Source organism: Pleurotus ostreatus (genome assembly GCF_014466165.1).
Source record: "Pleurotus ostreatus strain PC9 chromosome Unknown scaffold_11, whole genome shotgun sequence".
NCBI classification, from domain to species: Eukaryota; Fungi; Basidiomycota; class Agaricomycetes; order Agaricales; family Pleurotaceae; genus Pleurotus; species Pleurotus ostreatus.
Window position 1 is genome coordinate 739,420 of NW_023503166.1, and position 16,698 is coordinate 756,117.

The 16,698-nt window shown below is 51.4% G+C and overlaps 6 protein-coding genes across 6 annotated transcripts; 3 read left to right on the forward strand and 3 right to left on the reverse strand.

Moving 5' to 3' along the window:
• Positions 1–251: 251 nt before the first annotated feature.
• Positions 252–1,164, reverse strand: PC9H_002554 (uncharacterized protein; the record flags this gene model as incomplete). The annotated part of the gene is made up of 5 exons (XM_036772190.1): positions 252–363; positions 421–443; positions 512–544; positions 696–1,032; positions 1,091–1,164. 5 exons carry the CDS (start codon positions 1,162–1,164, stop codon positions 252–254), a joined length of 579 nt encoding a protein of 192 aa, XP_036625836.1.
• A 1,615-nt stretch (positions 1,165–2,779) lies between these two features.
• Positions 2,780–3,731, forward strand: PC9H_002555 (uncharacterized protein; the record flags this gene model as incomplete). Its single annotated transcript, XM_036772191.1, has 4 exons — positions 2,780–2,830; positions 2,888–3,154; positions 3,268–3,529; positions 3,607–3,731. 4 exons carry the CDS (start codon positions 2,780–2,782, stop codon positions 3,729–3,731), a joined length of 705 nt encoding a protein of 234 aa, XP_036625837.1.
• Positions 3,732–4,441: 710 nt separating this feature from the next.
• Positions 4,442–6,676, forward strand: TVP38_1 (Tlg2-vesicle protein; the record flags this gene model as incomplete). The annotated part of the gene is made up of 6 exons (XM_036772192.1): positions 4,442–4,718; positions 4,774–4,879; positions 5,033–5,090; positions 5,145–5,394; positions 5,452–5,577; positions 5,634–6,676. The coding sequence occupies 6 exons, from the start codon at positions 4,442–4,444 to the stop codon at positions 6,674–6,676; spliced, it is 1,860 nt and encodes a 619-aa protein (XP_036625838.1).
• Positions 6,677–7,023: 347 nt separating this feature from the next.
• On the forward strand, positions 7,024–7,917 carry PC9H_002557 (uncharacterized protein; the record flags this gene model as incomplete). The annotated part of the gene is made up of 5 exons (XM_036772193.1): positions 7,024–7,185; positions 7,245–7,292; positions 7,348–7,420; positions 7,476–7,591; positions 7,654–7,917. 5 exons carry the CDS (start codon positions 7,024–7,026, stop codon positions 7,915–7,917), a joined length of 663 nt encoding a protein of 220 aa, XP_036625839.1.
• Positions 7,918–10,905: 2,988 nt separating this feature from the next.
• PC9H_002558 (uncharacterized protein) lies at positions 10,906–13,897 on the reverse strand (the record flags this gene model as incomplete). The annotated part of the gene is made up of 13 exons (XM_036772194.1): positions 10,906–10,948; positions 11,025–11,073; positions 11,164–11,318; positions 11,513–11,601; positions 11,676–11,768; positions 11,841–11,984; positions 12,064–12,154; positions 12,208–12,267; positions 12,335–12,984; positions 13,059–13,111; positions 13,174–13,355; positions 13,433–13,521; positions 13,709–13,897. The coding sequence occupies 13 exons, from the start codon at positions 13,895–13,897 to the stop codon at positions 10,906–10,908; spliced, it is 1,887 nt and encodes a 628-aa protein (XP_036625840.1).
• Positions 13,898–14,563: 666 nt separating this feature from the next.
• PC9H_002559 (uncharacterized protein) lies at positions 14,564–16,610 on the reverse strand (the record flags this gene model as incomplete). The annotated part of the gene is made up of 6 exons (XM_036772195.1): positions 14,564–14,760; positions 14,848–15,205; positions 15,264–16,087; positions 16,137–16,171; positions 16,234–16,432; positions 16,484–16,610. The coding sequence occupies 6 exons, from the start codon at positions 16,608–16,610 to the stop codon at positions 14,564–14,566; spliced, it is 1,740 nt and encodes a 579-aa protein (XP_036625841.1).
• Positions 16,611–16,698: the final 88 nt, after the last annotated feature.

Sequence of the window (16,698 nt, forward strand, 5' to 3'; positions counted from 1 at the left end):
GAGCGCGACTAGCGAGATTGGACGCGGCTGCGACGTGCTCGCCGAGATTCATATTGGTCTACCCCCCGCTACGCTGACCATCGTCGAGCGCTGCGACGGAGAAATAAGGCGACCACACTGCAGTCACTGGCATAGCTAGTTGTTGTACTCTGCGCGGCAGACTACCCCAACCCCTCTTGGAGTCCGCCGAATGTATGTCTTCGTGAAGCAAACAGTGAGGCTAGAACTTCCGATCGGGACATCGGCCACTGTTATCGTCCCTTGTCGCACCAGTCGAACTCATATATGTACCGTCGCGCTGCAGTTACTCCAGCTCGACACTGATCGTCAATCCCTATCATTACCCATGTGGTCAACGGGTATCTAAGGACACATTTGACACTAGGGGAGTCGGGAGCATTCTAAGTGAGGAGAACGTACAGTGCGAGCTTGGTCGACTTGATCTGCGGCGCTCAAGTTGTCCAAGACACCGTCGAGCAAGGGGCGCAGCATCCCAGGTAAGAGAGCTCACCGGCGCCTTTGTTTGCCTCAGACCACGTTGCCACTAATAAAGATGTCGCACCAAAGGTTTTCCCGAGATGCGCTATATTTTTGCAATATACACCAACTCTACCTACAAAGTCATCTCTGCTCACAAGCTACCCTGACCCCTCTCGGAGATGATCAACGATCACTGGAGTGAGGCATATACACACCACCACCAGCATGAAGCACCACAACGGCCAATGCACACGAGTTAGGGCTGCGCACGACCGATCTATCTCGTCCCTACTCTCTCCATCGACCATAAAATCGCCCTCGGTCCCAAAGCGTACGAGCTCGTCCATCTCGGCGTTGTGGTAGGGTGGCGGTTGAATATACTTGTAGGTCGAAACCAAATGGGTTATGAATTCCCGGAGTCCAGGATCCGGGTGGGTGATATACACGACTGTCGCTGGGGCCTCGCCCTCGTTACTTGGAACATTGGCCTGAACTTGGGGCGGATTCTGGACGAACTCGATTCTGATATCTCGGTCGATGGGGCTGTTTTCTCTACGACGAAGGACGCATCAGTAACCTGAGGATAGCGAAACCAAGATCGTGTACGTACTGCTCGTCGACTTCAACTTCCTGCGCGAACTCGTCGTCGAAGGTGGGAAGAGGGAGATACTTGAAGTGAGACATTGTGTACTTGGTGGGTTATAGGTAGCGAGTATTTGACGAAGGAAGCACGCTCATATATATGTTGAAGATCCATTTGCTTTGATGTCAAAGGGAGTGGCACATACTCCTGGCCAAAGGACCGATTGAACAATGGGGGTGGCTGCAAGCACCTTTGTCTGCAACGCCCACAATTGCCGCCCCGCCATCGCCACCAGGAGACATTCGTCCCATACTCCCGAATCGAAACGCAAAGACCATCCCGAGCGCCGTTCTTCAACTCACTCGCTCGTCCCTTCTCACCTAGAGCCTTGATATGGTGTCGAAGTAGACAGGACGCGATTCGGACGCTGCCCCTTTGTTCGCACTTGTAAACTTACAACACAAGGGATCGACGGTTGGTAAGTCAGCTCACATCATTCTAATATTCGCGAGATACATGCCTCGTTCGGGTCGCCGACAAGACCCGTCATTTCTGCGGACGTCCACCTGCATATTCCTTTAGATAGTCGTCAGGCCCACACTTCACCCAGGGCCTTCAACGGCTAGGATCTATTTTCGTTTGGCGCTCCCGCAGAAGTTCTCCTAAACAGTTCCATCCGCCACGCCAAAATTCAATAGAATCTCTCCCGTTTATCCCCCACCATCACCATCCAAGCCGTGATCCCAAACTTCGATGCAGGGGCTCGGATGTCATGGGCAACGCAACTTGCTCAAATGGAATTCTGCACGGACAGTATGTTGCTACGCCTGCGTATTGCTTCGAACTCGACGGAGAAGACGGGCCCGTTTAAGTTGTTAGCCTTCTCGGCTTCATTCTAACATGTTCTCCGAGGCCATTCTCTTCTTCACCACAGACTAAATCCTCTCCTTTATTGGGAATCTTAGTGGTGTTGGGTTTCCTTAATCTCAGAACCATCACGGGCCTCGTTGCCCACGGCAACTGCAGCCCTATCCTCCCCATTATCGGTGACACGAAGCGGTGAGTACTTCTACCGTTGATCATGAGTTGAAATACATAAGATGCTTACTTTGTTCTGTCAGTAACAGTCAGGCTGTCTGTTATACTGGAAACACGTTCAGTGATCACTCATTAAGCAGGCGATGCATTCAGGACATGACGCTCACGCATCTACTTACTTACAGACGGCATCATCAACATTGGCTGCACCCCCATCACCATCAATCTTTGAATACCTATCTACCGTTTCGGGCGACACGCCTGTCCAGCACATGGGTCTGCCCTTTGGTTTTTCTTTTGTTTCCCGTGATCCACAACTCGCTCATCTGGTTGATTCGCTGTGACGCGAACTTCTGGTCCAGCCTAGTATTATCGTAGCCTTGTCTTTACTTTTCTCCAGGACGCACCGCTTTTGTCCGTGATTGCTTTGTACGGACCGATTGACAATGTATTCTGAGTATCGGTTTGTTTCACGGTTGATGTTGGCTACTCCATATTAAGGGTCTTCACTCGATAGCAAACTACAGGACGGAAATATTCTTGGTGGGTATGGGCAATGGCAGTATACTTCTCTATTGGTAGCGAACATATCGGACAGCCAATCTATGTCCCACGATCATTGGAATATTGATGCACTGAGGGCGTAGTGATCAGACCTGCTCCTGGCCACCTTGTATCATGGCCGCGTCAAATCCTAAGCTTCTCATCATCAACCCAAACTCTTCAGATGTGACTACTGCATCTACCATATCTTGCGCGTTGCTCACATATCAGTTGGAATTCTAGGTTATCACACAGGCACTTGTCTCTAACCTAACGCCCCTATGCCCACCCGGAATTGAATTAGAATTCAGAACTGGACCTCCGGACGCACCTCCTAGTATTAACGACCCACCCACCTCAATCCTCTCCGCCGCTGCGACATTCAAAGCTATGGAGCCGATAGATCAGCAGCCATATGCCGGTTTCCTCGTATGCTGCTTCTCCGACCACCCACTCGTCCACTGTCTTCGGCATGCAGCACCCGATAAGCCTTGCATCGGTATATTTGATGTGAGTCTAAATATGAGACCCCTTGTTCCAAGTTACACCGTCGCAATCATAACCCCTTCCATCTCTGATGACTCTCTTGATCATCTCTACCCCGGTCGGATGGTTTCATACAGGCATCAATCGTCCACGCTCTCCTTTCAGGATCTAAATTCGGTATTCTGACCACTGGAGCGGCTATGGTACCCGCTATCGATGCTGGGGTTGCAACGTTCCTCGGAGGTATAAGCGGACGATACGTTGGGTGTGTCGCCAGTGGGCTCGGAGTCGTGGAACTTCAGACAAGTTCGGATCGTGGTGCGGTCGAAGGGCGTATCAAGAATGCTGCCGCTAAAGTCAGCGCACTAGGTGCCGATGTCATTATTTTGGGCTGTGCAGGTCAGTGCTCATGGCTATGCTCTGATACCACAAGAGGCCTCGAAGGCTGACGGTGCTTATTGAACGCTGATTGGAAGGTATGAGTGGGATGGAAGATTTGGTCAAGGCCGGAGTTACAGAGGCTGGCGGACGGCCGGTAACCGTGATAGACGGCGCAAAAGCAGGTGTGCAAGTTCTGGCCGGACTTGTCAGAAGCCTGTAACGAAAGAAACATGGTACTGCGCACAAACGAATCGTGTTTGTTCGCCTATTGGGCCTGTGCTCGCTAGGAGGTATGCGGCGTCCTTGTCAGTAAGGCCTGCGCTCGGGTTTGCCGGCGAGAAGATCACTACGCCGAGAACAATGGACACCGCCTCAGTCTATTATTGGTACGTGCTGTGCATTAGGTGGGCATCTTGCACTGGAGTCCGTGCAGAGCATTACTCGGAGAAACGATTCAGAGCATTTCCAATGATTGAATCCTAATAAACCTAGATCGTTTTAGCAGTGACCATATAGTTATTCATCGAGGAGCAAACTCCTTTGGAAATCGGAAGGCCATTCTTTGATCCCGATGGTATCACCAGCCAGTCATGGGTGCATTTTGCGGCGCAGTTCAGTTCTGCAGCTTAGTCACGCACCTGACTATCTTTGGCGATAGCTGGGAAGTTTGCGAGGAAGTGGCAACGACTAACAAAGAAACGTACTAAGCAGTAAATGTCACTGTGACGGCCCGTGACGCGACCAGCGCCCAATTTGGAATGGCATTTGCCACGCGCCTCACTTCCTCCGTTGCATTGCCTGCCAAATCAAAGCGCAGCCTTACTTCTCACCACATCCACCTGATGCCTGCGTAACCTCCGTTTCACCTTTTACTTCAAACCACTACATCGCGAGCCGCCCTAATCCCGCCCTCGATAGTCTACTCATTCCATGGCATCGGGATACGCTCCATACGACAGCCCGCCACGACACCGACATTCTCTCTCAGATGCCACCGACACTACCCTGCATCAGTACCCCCCTCCGGCGTTCGACACTCTCAGTTCAGCAGCAGCGTCAACAGTGACAATAACTCCCAAAGATGGAGGCCGTGACCTAAATCGCACGCCAAGTCCGACGCCGAGCGAAGCCAGGGAGCTCAAAACAGGCGCCATTGACTGGAAATCACTGACGAAGTGGAGGTTCTGGATACGAAGGGAGTGGGCTTGTGAGTTTCCCTATGTGCTCACCGTGGTACTAGTTACTAACTCGGCGCATATCAGGGTATTATGTTGCGATCATCATCATTGTCGTAATTACGGCGCTCGTCTCCATCTACCACAAGGAAATTGTGCATGCGTTACGGCCAGCGGCGGACTGGCTTCACAAGTGAGTAGTATTTCCCCTGCTTTGCACCTCATCTCCAGCGTCGACGGTATCAGTCTTGCTGTCACGATGTTCTGAACAGTTAGCACATCTTTAGCACATCGTTCGCGCTGCGCAGCTAAATTGGACTACTACTAACTAAATCTAACTTTCTAGAGTACCTTGCGGCTGGCTCGTCCCTATCGGCATCCTTTTCATCATCTCCTTCCCTCCAGTAAGCTTACAAGGTTCTGGGCATCAGTCCTCCACGCTAACTAACTCCACTTAGCTTTTTGGCCATGAGATCGTCGCAATCCTTTGTGGATTAGTCTGGGGTCTATGGATCGGCTTCGGCATCGTTGCTGCTGGAACCTTTATTGGTGAAGTAGGCAACTTCTACGCCTTCAAATATTGCTGCCGTTCCCGCGGCGAAAAGCTTGAGCGAACGCAGATTAGCTATGCATGTCTAGCGAAGGTCGTTAGAGATGGTGGATTCAAGATTGCATTAGTAGCAAGATTAAGCGCCATCCCGGGACACTGTAAGTCTCAATATGCTTTGCAAAGTATTAGGTCGTTTCTAATCGAGTTGAAAATAGTCACCACCGCTGTATTCTCCACTTGCGGCATGGGAATTTTTACATTCTCTCTGGCCGCGATACTATCACTACCAAAGCAGTTTGTCACCGTTTATCTCGGTGTCATTCTCGAGCAATCTGAATCAGGTACGTTCTCTTTACCTTCAAGGTTACCATCTATTGACGGGGTTTATTTCGATCAGGTGAATCAACGAGCACCAGCAAACTGATCTCCAATATTGTGCTGGCGATCACCATCTTGATCACCATCGCCGCGATGTGGTACATCCTTCGGCAGATGAACAAAGTCAAGCCGGAAATCATTTACGCAAGGCGCAAGGCAAGGCAAGCGAAACTTGCCAGAGCTCATCTGTCGGACACGGCATCTGAGGCGACACTCTCTGGGTCCGATTCTGAACTCCCATTGAACTCGAAACCGACCTTGTTCGCTCCGCAACCCCAGCGAATGTCACCTTACACCTCTCAGTTCGACGCTCGTCCACGAGACGAAGAATCTGGGGAACACTATCCTCGCTCGCAAGCTCACTGGAACAGAAGAGAAGGCGGCAGAGACGTGCTCAGCATCGTCAGAGAGGACAGTGGCGAAGAGGCTGGTTGGGATATGGGCATAAACAATGCACACGCGCCTGTGTACGCCAAACTTCCTCCAGGAGTGCCAGACGAGCCAGAGTCACTTTCCAATAACCCCTACCTGGCCAGGGCGCCGCCGACAGATCCCCACCAGACTCACCAAAGGCACGAGTCGGGCATGTCCCATGTCATCACCTTCGACCCAGACGCTGTTACAGTCTCTTCTGCCCCCCACACTCCCGATATCACATTACCCACACCGCCATACTCCCAGCAAACATTCACTCCCTTGGCGTACCCGACTGATGCACATAACGATAGAATATCACCATTCCGCGACCCAATACCCCCTCCTCCAAAATCACCGCACTCAAATGTGCTGACAAGTCGCTCGACGCCTAATTTAATCACAATGCCAGATACGCACCAAGAGTCTATGTTCCCGCAGAGCCAGAGTACGGGAAACACGCCGGAGCTAGCGTACCACGTTCCGAGCGCCGCGACTCGCGGAGGCAACCCATACTCCAGGTCAGCTCAGGAGCAGCCCCCTCGATACGATCTCCAAAGTAGCGGGCATAATCTGGAGTCTACCGATGCTACTTTCCACACTGCGTGGGGCAGCAGCCACTCTAGAGATGGGTCGGGCTTGCTATAGCTTTAGGACGAAGGTCTATTTACACTTGCTGTATCGAACTCTACATTGTGTATCTCCTTACTTCATGGGACGATTGGATATTCTGTATGACTGTACCATACTCACATTACTCGACACTTTGCATTATGTTGCCGCTCCTTTTTAATCCTTGACCGGGTGTCGCTCACCTGATACGTTGTGGTCCCTCCGTTTTGTCTATACGGACCGCCCGGTCGTTGAGGTCGATGCGAGCGTCTGTAAGAAAGGGTCGGCCCCTTGCTCTCCTGTGAATCACGTGAACGACCAGGCTACTCCGCCTCAGTGCACAAACAGTGCGTCACGGCCAGTACTTGTTCCATCCCTCCATCATGGCGCCCACTGACAAGAAACCGACTGAAGCACCCATAAATTGCAAGATACTCCTCATAGGAAACTCTTCAGTCGGCAAGAGCAGCCTGCTTCTACGCTTCTCTGACGAGCAGTGGCTTCCCGAGGATGAGTCTAGTGCCACAATCGGTGTAGACTTTCGTGTGAGCCGAGCATTGACTTCTTCTGCTGGTATGTCTTGAGCTAACTTGGATGGTTAAAGGTTCACAAAATGGACATCAAAGGGAAGAAGGTGAAGCTCAGTATATGGGTAGGCTTTCTTCCGATATATGTCTCCCAATTTCCATACCTTATCCGCAATATAGGACACCGCTGGGCAAGAACGGTTCCGCACTATAACGTCTTCGTACTACAGGGGAGCGCAGGGTGTCATCCTCGGTAGGTTGCATCTGATGCAGCGGCGATAACTAAGCTGATATACGGTTATGGCAAGTCTACGACGTCTCAAGTCGAGAATCATTTGATGCATTACCACGGTGGTACTCTGAGCTCGAAACATATGTTTCTGATTCGGTCGTAAAGATTCTCGTCGGAAACAAAGTGGACAAGGTGATTTATTCTTGAGCTGGTGATTTACCTTGAATTGAATTGATACTGTTTGCTATGTTTAGGAATTCTCCCGACAGGTGTCTACATCGGAGGCGAAAGCTTTCGCTGATCGGATGAACTCTTTATTCATCGAAGCTTCAGCGAAGACTGCAGTAGGTGTGAAAGAGACCTTCACCGAAGTCGTTGAGAAGATTCTCGACACGCCGGAGCTCTGGTCACCCGAAACGAACAAGCCCTCACGCGAAGCTAACGGCAAGTCGATGCCCGGGGGTAATCTTCAATTGAGTCACGAAGATACCAGCGAGGGGGGAGGATGCGCTTGCTGAGTACTGGCGCTAGAGCTTCTGTATGTTATATGATTGACCACGGGAAAGATACCTTAATGCTACTCAGACACACGATCGGTAATGTATTTAGACATGCTGTTAATTGGACCCCTTCCGCTTCACCAGATCCAAAGTCTTACCCGTAACGCAAAGCTTGGTTTGCCGACGCAGCACCCACGAAGATTTCATATGTACTAGCAAGCATTTTTCTTCCTATGCTCATAACTTGAATGTTTATGATAGTTCTTGACTCATAGACTCATAGACTCATTTTTTTTTTGGTCTCTGTTTAACGTCCATCGGAGGTACTCCATGCGGACGGCTCTGTGCTACTTGTATCTAGATCTACCGTTGTGTACTATGGAAGTAAATAAAAGGGCCCCCATGCCCACCTTGACCCCTAGCTCGTCATGCACAGCAGACGGACGGTCCTAGACCTCGTCCCCCTGCTGCCCAGCGACGGAGACCGCTGTTTTTCGGACGCTAGTGTGTTTGTGGGTAGCCGTTCGGTATTGGTTGGACGTCTTCTTGGCCTATAGCCTCCCATAGACTCATATAGCGCGCTCACTCTCAGGCCTTCGCTTCGCCAAAATCGTAACTAGGCTTAGACGTTCAAGATTATTGATTCGCGGAAACATCAGTTCGTTCAAATAATCCTACATACAAGTTCATAAATCGCATGCTTTTCTACGCTCTCCTTGCACTGGGTTATGGTATCAAACACTACTCGAATCCAGTATTGTGTGATTATACTTCTGGAGAGAAACACCTCAATCTCAGACTAATCGGAATTTTGCATGCAAGACACATACATTGGGGGCGATGTGGCTCAAGTCAAGGTCTTCCATCACTATTTCCGTTGTCGTCGTGACGTGGACCTGGGCACCGAATCGATGTATAGTAGCGTGACCATCTTGTGTTCTGGGCGCCGGCAGGTCCGACCAAAGGGAGCTCTGCGCACGGGAGTCCGCTTGTCCGGAAGAAGCGAGGTAGAGTCGCGAGTTGAGGGTCGCGAAGAGCCAATTGGAGTATCTGGAGGATGCCCGACGACCGACAACTGTAGTTCATGTCCTGACCTTCAGTAGACCAGGAGGAAGACTCACAGACGCGGGAGACTAAAATAGCTGTGCCGCATATGTGGCCGTGAGCACCGCAATCCGAGCGTACAACCCAGGATGGGACGTACAAAATGTAGTGGAAACTTGTTTGCGGCATTGTCGCCCATAGACTAACGTGGATAATCGCCCAGACGGTAGTGACGAGGCCGGTCTCAACTGTGAATTTCAGCAAATTCGACACCATTGTCCTGGTACTCCTGAACAGAGACTTTGAATAGGATTTGGCAAGCTGTAGATAGCATAGGTCAATAGCGCATTAAGACTTAGAGAAGGCGATCGGTCACAATTGTCACTATCGCCCCAGTTCCAAGGACGTCGCATACTGCTGCGCAGGATATCCAGACCTTATGCGGAATGTGTGCGTATATGAAGTACTGGACATTCAGAGCAGGACCTACGTCGAGGTATTCGCCCACAGCCTGCGGAGAACTGTAGTGCAACCCTAGTTTGATAACCTTGAACTTCCTGGTTAAGCCTGTTAGCCCTATACAGAACATTGTCACGCACTCTAATGCCAAACAGGAAGGAAAAGGCGCATCCCACCATGGAAAGCTAAGGAAAAGCATAATGATCAACTCAGGGAACTGGAAGAAGCAGTCCACATACAACAAATATGACAGCAGGCAACCATATACTGTTGGTAAGTTTATAAATTCGCCATGAAAGGAAGTTCTGAACAATAGCCGTGACTGTTGATTGTGATGATGGATAAGTGGGCATGAGCATACGGTCATTTGTCTGGGGAGGACACCTACTGATTCCACTGATGAACGGGAACAGTGCCCATCCGGAGGGCAAGTGGTTCAGGCTTGCTAGGTCACCAAATCCCTTGCCGAAGGTCATCCAAGCGATGGTTCCAACTACTGCGGTCGTGGCTGTCTCCAGTCCAAACACAAGCCAGACTAGCGGTTATTAGCGTGAGGTATAGACGTGTATAGACGTTTGAAAATTAACGCGAAAACCTGTCGTACCTAGCATCTTGAGTGACAGCCTATCGCTTGGGTATTGTATAAGGTAAATAACTAGAAACAAGTGTCGAGGTAATCATCAGTTCGCAGGTTATCAATATATTTTATTGATGGAAAAATACACACGGAACTGCACAACAGAAACGCCGTATAGCAGATAATTAATCATGTAGGCGAGGACCTAGCCGGGTATCGCTGTATCAGTACAGTCCACACGCTATCTTGGACGCGCATACGAGCGGAGCTGCACTACAAGAGCGTTAGCAAGGCCACATCATCCGCGCCGGGAGGATACATACACAGTTATGGGGTCCATGACTGTTGACATGCCGTAGTCTGAGTGACGGTTTCTTGGCTCGGGGATGAACAGTCAGCGTTTGAACCCCAACCATTCGGAGCCCTTTTAAGCAATATGTACGCCTGCTGGGACTGAGCGGCAGCAAAACTCAGCGTCGGCGAACAGTCAGGATCACAGCATTCCTCAGCCGTAGCATTGTCGTACTTGGATGGGCTTTCGGTGGACCGTGATCCCAACGAACGAAGGACGGGTTGATGCCAATGATGAATAGGCTGAGCGCTCCCCGTATGCTGTATATATGATGGCTACCAGGCGCTAGACATTCTCGTGTGTTCCTCTGTACTCAGGTTTGAAAGTACATCTGCGAATGTCTTGCAGGGCCATCAAGGCTCAGGCCGACGGGGTTTGATGAATACGGTACTTGCTAGGGAGCCGAAGCGGAAGAGGTCTTGATGATACAAATTTCTATTCATGCAGACGTATCTGTATTCTTTGGGATTATCTGTCTGTGACTTGAGTATCAATACAACAACATGATTGTAGCCCGGTTCGTCCCACCTTTACCTCATACTTCGTACTCGTTCGACGTCCACATACTATGTAATTACTTGGGATGCACACCCCAGCCCTGCATAATAAACAGAATCCTAGCATCGTCGAGCCTCCCGTCAGCGCGCCCAACTTCCACACCAAACGTAAGAAGCAACAGGATTTTGGACTCACCAGCGCAACCTGTCTGGCCTCAAAAGATGGAACCCCAGCAACCACATAGCTACAAAAACAAACGATACAGGTTCAGCGAGCGTACCATGTATTAGATGAAGGGGAGGGCGGTGGAGAGGCTGGAGAGGACGAAACGTACTCAATTCGGCGTAGGTAAAGAACCCAAAGGCACCGCCAGAAGCGCCGCGTTTGATGAAACGCACGACATCCACCCAGAGCTTCATGTCCTTGGGGGTGGGCCGGGCTCCCTCGTCCATGAGAAGGACTAGCAATATGCGCGTGTCTAGAAGTTTCCTGGATTATGACACTGATGACAGAAGTAGCAGGGAAGAAACATGCATATTCCGATATGGCTGTTCCCATTGGAGCGGAGAATGCAGGTCGTCGTTAGTGCTGCGGCATCAACCATCGAAGTATACGTGCTTACAAGTGGCCCCTACAGCACAGTCCCGTCAGTTATGTGTTAACGGTACGAGGAAGTAGCTTACACGGTCCCAATAGCGCTCTGGTACGCCGAATTCGTCATCAATATCGACCAATCCTCAGTCGAGAAGTTCTGGAGGTACAGATCCGGGCGCTATCACAGACGGCCATCAGCATCAGCATCCATCCAAACTACCAAGCGGACGCTTGGGTAATAGGATGCCTTACTTGGTAACCGTCCGGGAACAGCCCGTCATCCAAGAAGCTGATATCTGGCTTCTCGAAACCCGTAGCTAAGACGATTATGTCTGCGTCGAGGTGCTGCACCAGTAGCAAAGTATGAGTGTATCAGTATACGCGGCCAAATCACACGCGGTGTGAGGGTAAGCTTACGATCTCTCTGCCACGATCCCCAGGTTTCGTGCCCCGTTTACGCTCGTTCACCACAACAGCATTTTTTGTACACCGAACTGGATCGCCCCGAACGTAGACACACCTCCCCGTGCGTACATGCTCCAGGAACTCGTCGTTGACCACCTGCACATAGCGTACAACGAGTAAATGGACAACATCATCAATAATCACGATAGACGAGGCGATAATAGTGGTTGCGTACCGGTGTCCCCTCAAATATCCCTTTGTTAGCAGGGACGAGGTCTTTAACTCCGGTGTAGTGCCAGTGGGTCAGGAAGAACTCCCAGAGGAAACTAGCGCACCCATCGTCAGCTTGTGTGCGACGAATTGATCGAAGACAGCTTACCTGAGCGGCATCTGCCTCCCGAATGGCTGGCACGCCAACACCGTATCAACCACAATATTCCTACAGACGACAGGGCGGGTTATCAGCCTTCCATAAGATGAATGAAATACTGGAAAGCATGACCTACCGAGGGATGATCCACTTATCCGACCGAGCGACCATCCACACATTGCCCCCCTCGGTGCGTTCCAACACAGTTTCGACGGCTTCGACACCGCTTGCGCCGCTTCCAATCACTACGACGTTCTTGCCCTCCAGCTTCCACCCAGGGATTGTGTCCAGCTGCGACGAATGTATGATCGTCTGAGCGAACGTCTCCTTACGCTGATCCGTGTGCTTTATATGCTTTGGTCCGTTAGTGCAGCCATTGGTCTTGGCACTATCATTCTTTTCGTCACGTTGGCCAGTGGGTCCCTCCGAGGGGTGCTCGTACTTCACAGCGGCAGCGTACGAGAAAGGCCCAGCGGCGCATTCTTCGTCGTCCTCGGACTTTCCATCATCTTGATGTGGGGCTTCGTATTCATTCTTGACGGCAGTAGCGTACGAGAATGGGCCAGCGGCACATTCGTCCTCGTGCTCCTCGTTCTCGTCCTTCTCTGCCTCTTTGCCTACGTCCTCAGGCATACCCTCGATCTTCACCCACTTCGGCTTGCCACAGGTCCCGACAGTGACGATGACAGCGTTGAACACGCCGTCTTCACCGTCGTTGATGATCCACTCTGGCTGTAAGGAGGTCTTCTCGTCATCGGGGACCCGACGAACGGACTTGACTTCCATCTAATGTGATAATGATCACAATAATGAGTGTTGAGTTAACTTTGCAGTAGAGGCGCTTCGAGGCATTTGCTTACATTGAACTTAGTACGACTTTCCAAACCGTACTCTTTCCACACTCGAGTAATTTCTGTCGTATAACGCGTGGGTCTTCAGATTCTCAAAGTCGGAATCTAAGAAATGAGAACTCACCTCCGACAATATCCTTCTGCTGAGGGAACGCCTTCCTCCACAATACCGCAGGGTGAAAGCGATAGAGCATCGAATTCAGCTGCAGGCCTGACGTGCTGTTCACATGCGCCCAAATCCCGCCCAGTTTGTCTCGGGAGTTCTCTTCGTAGATGACGACTTCGAAATTATGCGCGACGCAATGGCTGAACGATCCAGATTCCAGATGCAGATACACAAACCAAATCAGACAGAAAGCGATAGAAGTGTAGTTGATACTTACGCAGCTGATGAGACCCCTGTGAGCCCAGCACCTATCACGGCAATGCGACCATACGGCTTAGCAAGTGCCTTGCGGCATTTCGACGAGGGCTACAAAGATGATAGCACGCGTTGAGTTCAACGCGTTCAAATGTGAATTCCTTCAAGTTTCCTTCGGAAACTCATCTCGCACATCCCGCTACTCCCGTCTCCCACCTCCCCTTCCGTGATATCGGAGTCATCCCAACTTCGTCAAAGGGCATTCCCAAGAACGACGAGCAGCAAAACATCCACATACCGGCTTGAACAGGATGATAATCACCGCCTGGATCGCGATATACACGATATTCAACGCCAACTCGAACGTCCTCAGCGGGCTGAGGGCCTTGACAATCCGGCCTTCCCTAATCAGGCGTACGGAATCGCGGAGGTACTCGGCGACGTCCTGCGCGATCGTATCAGCGCATGCTGAGACTGGCAGTGTCATTTGGGTGTCGTGGGGGAGAGAAAAGATTCTCGAGCGCGTTTATCATTTGAATGCTCTTTATAGATTTCGAGAAGCCGGTTGATAGTCTATAAATATGTGGTAGTGGAGCGGGAGGTCTATCATCCATGACGTCGCGCCTCAGCTGCCTTGGTAAAAGGCGCGATCACGTGAGAGTCCAGATACTTCAGGGGCGTCCTTTTCGCTGTCTAGGAGTCTTCCACGATCTAATGACCAACGGTCTTCTCCTGCACCTTGTAACACATGATAGTGCTATACCCTTGCAGTCATATATTTCTGGAATATAAGTAGGTCAATATTGAACTCGTCCTACCATTGTGGAAGTTTCGTTGGACGATGTACACTTTATCTTATTTCTTATAATGTAATCATTTGACTTGCTTTTGCGACGTGACGGTGATAATGACTGCTATTCAGAGTTTTCCAACTAGTCCAGCATGTCTTACGGGATATAATACTGCCGGCAGAGCACGAAGACACCTTGGGCACCCATGAATCATATATCATATCAACTCTATAGCATTACAACAAGAAATTATACCCAACTCAATCTAGTCAGAAGGTGGCCTCATAGTAGTCCTAAGCCGTCGACTGAGTAAACCCTCAACCGATTAACAAATCAAACCGATTAACAAATCAACCAATCAATCAATCGACCAGCGTCATAAGCAAAACGCCCCCTAGCAGGCTCGACAGCGCGACGGCCTGGCGGCGCACGCCGCCAACGCCCATATGCATGTGGGGGTCGTTAACGAAGTCCGCGGCGAGCATCTCGACGCACGCGGCGTAGATGAGCATGCCGGCGGATATGGCGGACATGAGGCCTTGCGTGAGGCGGAGGTGTGCTGCAAATTACAATGAAATGCATGGAAGTATAGAAGGTAAGCGAGTGGTAAGTGATAGGCAGGGATGTGGGTGAAAGGATAACTCACCACCTTGTCCCCCACCCAACGACAGCAGCCCGATCAGTATGCCAGCGGGCGTGGTGACAGCGAAGAGCGCTGAGAGGGCTGGGGCAAGCAGCGAGCGCGAGCTCTTATCCGTTGGCGGGGGCAGACTTGCTATCCGAATGCCGAGGGAGAGCCCCTCGAACAGCTGGTGGAAGAATATCGCGGTGACCAGCGATGCTGTAAATATCACCGTCCACATCAAGCACACGGTGACGGATAACAGGTTATTCAAATTGCAAGTGGCAAGATAACGAGAATACGCACTAAAATCTGCTTTGGGTGTTATCGACAGTGTTAGCCCGATGACGAGCGAGTGGATCATGATCCCGAGTTGTAGGACCTGCGCATCGAGGTGGCAGTTATCAGCGCCACGCTGTCGGGTACATCATGACACTCACCAAGATCCCCACAACCTGTCTCCGGCGGCCCACAGCAGGCCGCGGCTGTTGACCATCACTGCCAAGAGGGCCTCCCTCCCCCTCCTCTTCGTCCAGGAACTCGAGGTCGTGGTGGTGGTGCGCATGTCCACTATCCTCACTGTGGGCATTTGCATGAGCGCTCCCGTGGCTATGCCTGCGCTCAGACCCCCGCCCCCGCTCGATATCTAAGTCGTGGTGATGGTGGTGCGCGAACTGACGGGGCGCGAATATGCCTACGATGGACGCCCTCTTCTTGCTCTTCACCTTCACTTTGACTTTGGCGGTCCCCTCTGATCTCTCCCCCTCCTCACCAGCGCCTCCACGTCCACACTTCCGCCCGCTCGACTGGGACCCACGGCGCGCCGTCCGCTCTCTCCGTAAACTCCCACAGAACTCGTCGTGTGTGCAGCAGCACCGGTGATGGTCTCTATCGCCCAGTATACTAATATACCTGGGGTTCGTCGAGTGCACTAATGGCAGGTACGGATTTGGTGACGAGGGCTCGTGGAGGGAGGATGAGCGGTAGCGCGTGATAGGGATACCCGTACGCGCAGTGGCTGGGGACGAGGGGGAAGTTGAACGAGGTGATGCGGGGATAGAAGGAATTGGAGCGATAGCAGGGGTAGCAAGGAGGAGAGGTGTCCGCTCGGACACGGCGTCGTTGTCTTGGATGACAACGGCTAGTGGTGGGAGGGGAAGAGAAGTTGGAGGGGAAGGGGACACCGCTCGCGACGGAGATTCTGCTGGCGAAGAGGGCACAGAAGGATTCGCGTTTAGCCGATCGACGTATGAAGTGGATATATCTGTCGCCGCGTGTCGGATAAGATCGTATACACCAATTGGTCCACTCACATTCGACGAGGAATATAGTTAGCAGTGAGCCGAGTCTGCAACCGCAATTTGCGTCAGAGTTCGAAGCAGACGAGTGAGAAGTGAGGATAACGCTGACATTATTAAGCCCGTCCAGCGCGCAACGTCCGTCCCCTTTCTGACCTCAGGATCCTGGAGCGACGTGTAGGCGTCTTGCAGCAAGTGGCAGAACGCTGTAGCTAGGATGACGCCCGTGCCAAAGTGCTTGCCGATGAAGAAGACGACGTGGGGTATGCGCAAGAACCGAGCCTTGCGCGATACGCCTGGGAATGAGACGGCTGGAAGAGTGGTCAGCGTACAGAGCAATGGAAACCGCAAGGTCCGCGCACCGGTTAGAGAGACGGCCAGAATGAGGACCGTAGCTCCTACTCGCTTTGCAAGCATGTCGTCTGGGTCAACCAGGAAGAAGGGCATCCAGGAAGAGCCATTATTTATGGTCGCATAGAAGAAGTACATCGGTGGATGGTTCAACGGGGTGGAATCATGGGGAAGCAGTTGTGAAGCTTTGAACTTAGAGGAGGCGATTCAGTGCCCGCTCGGATTT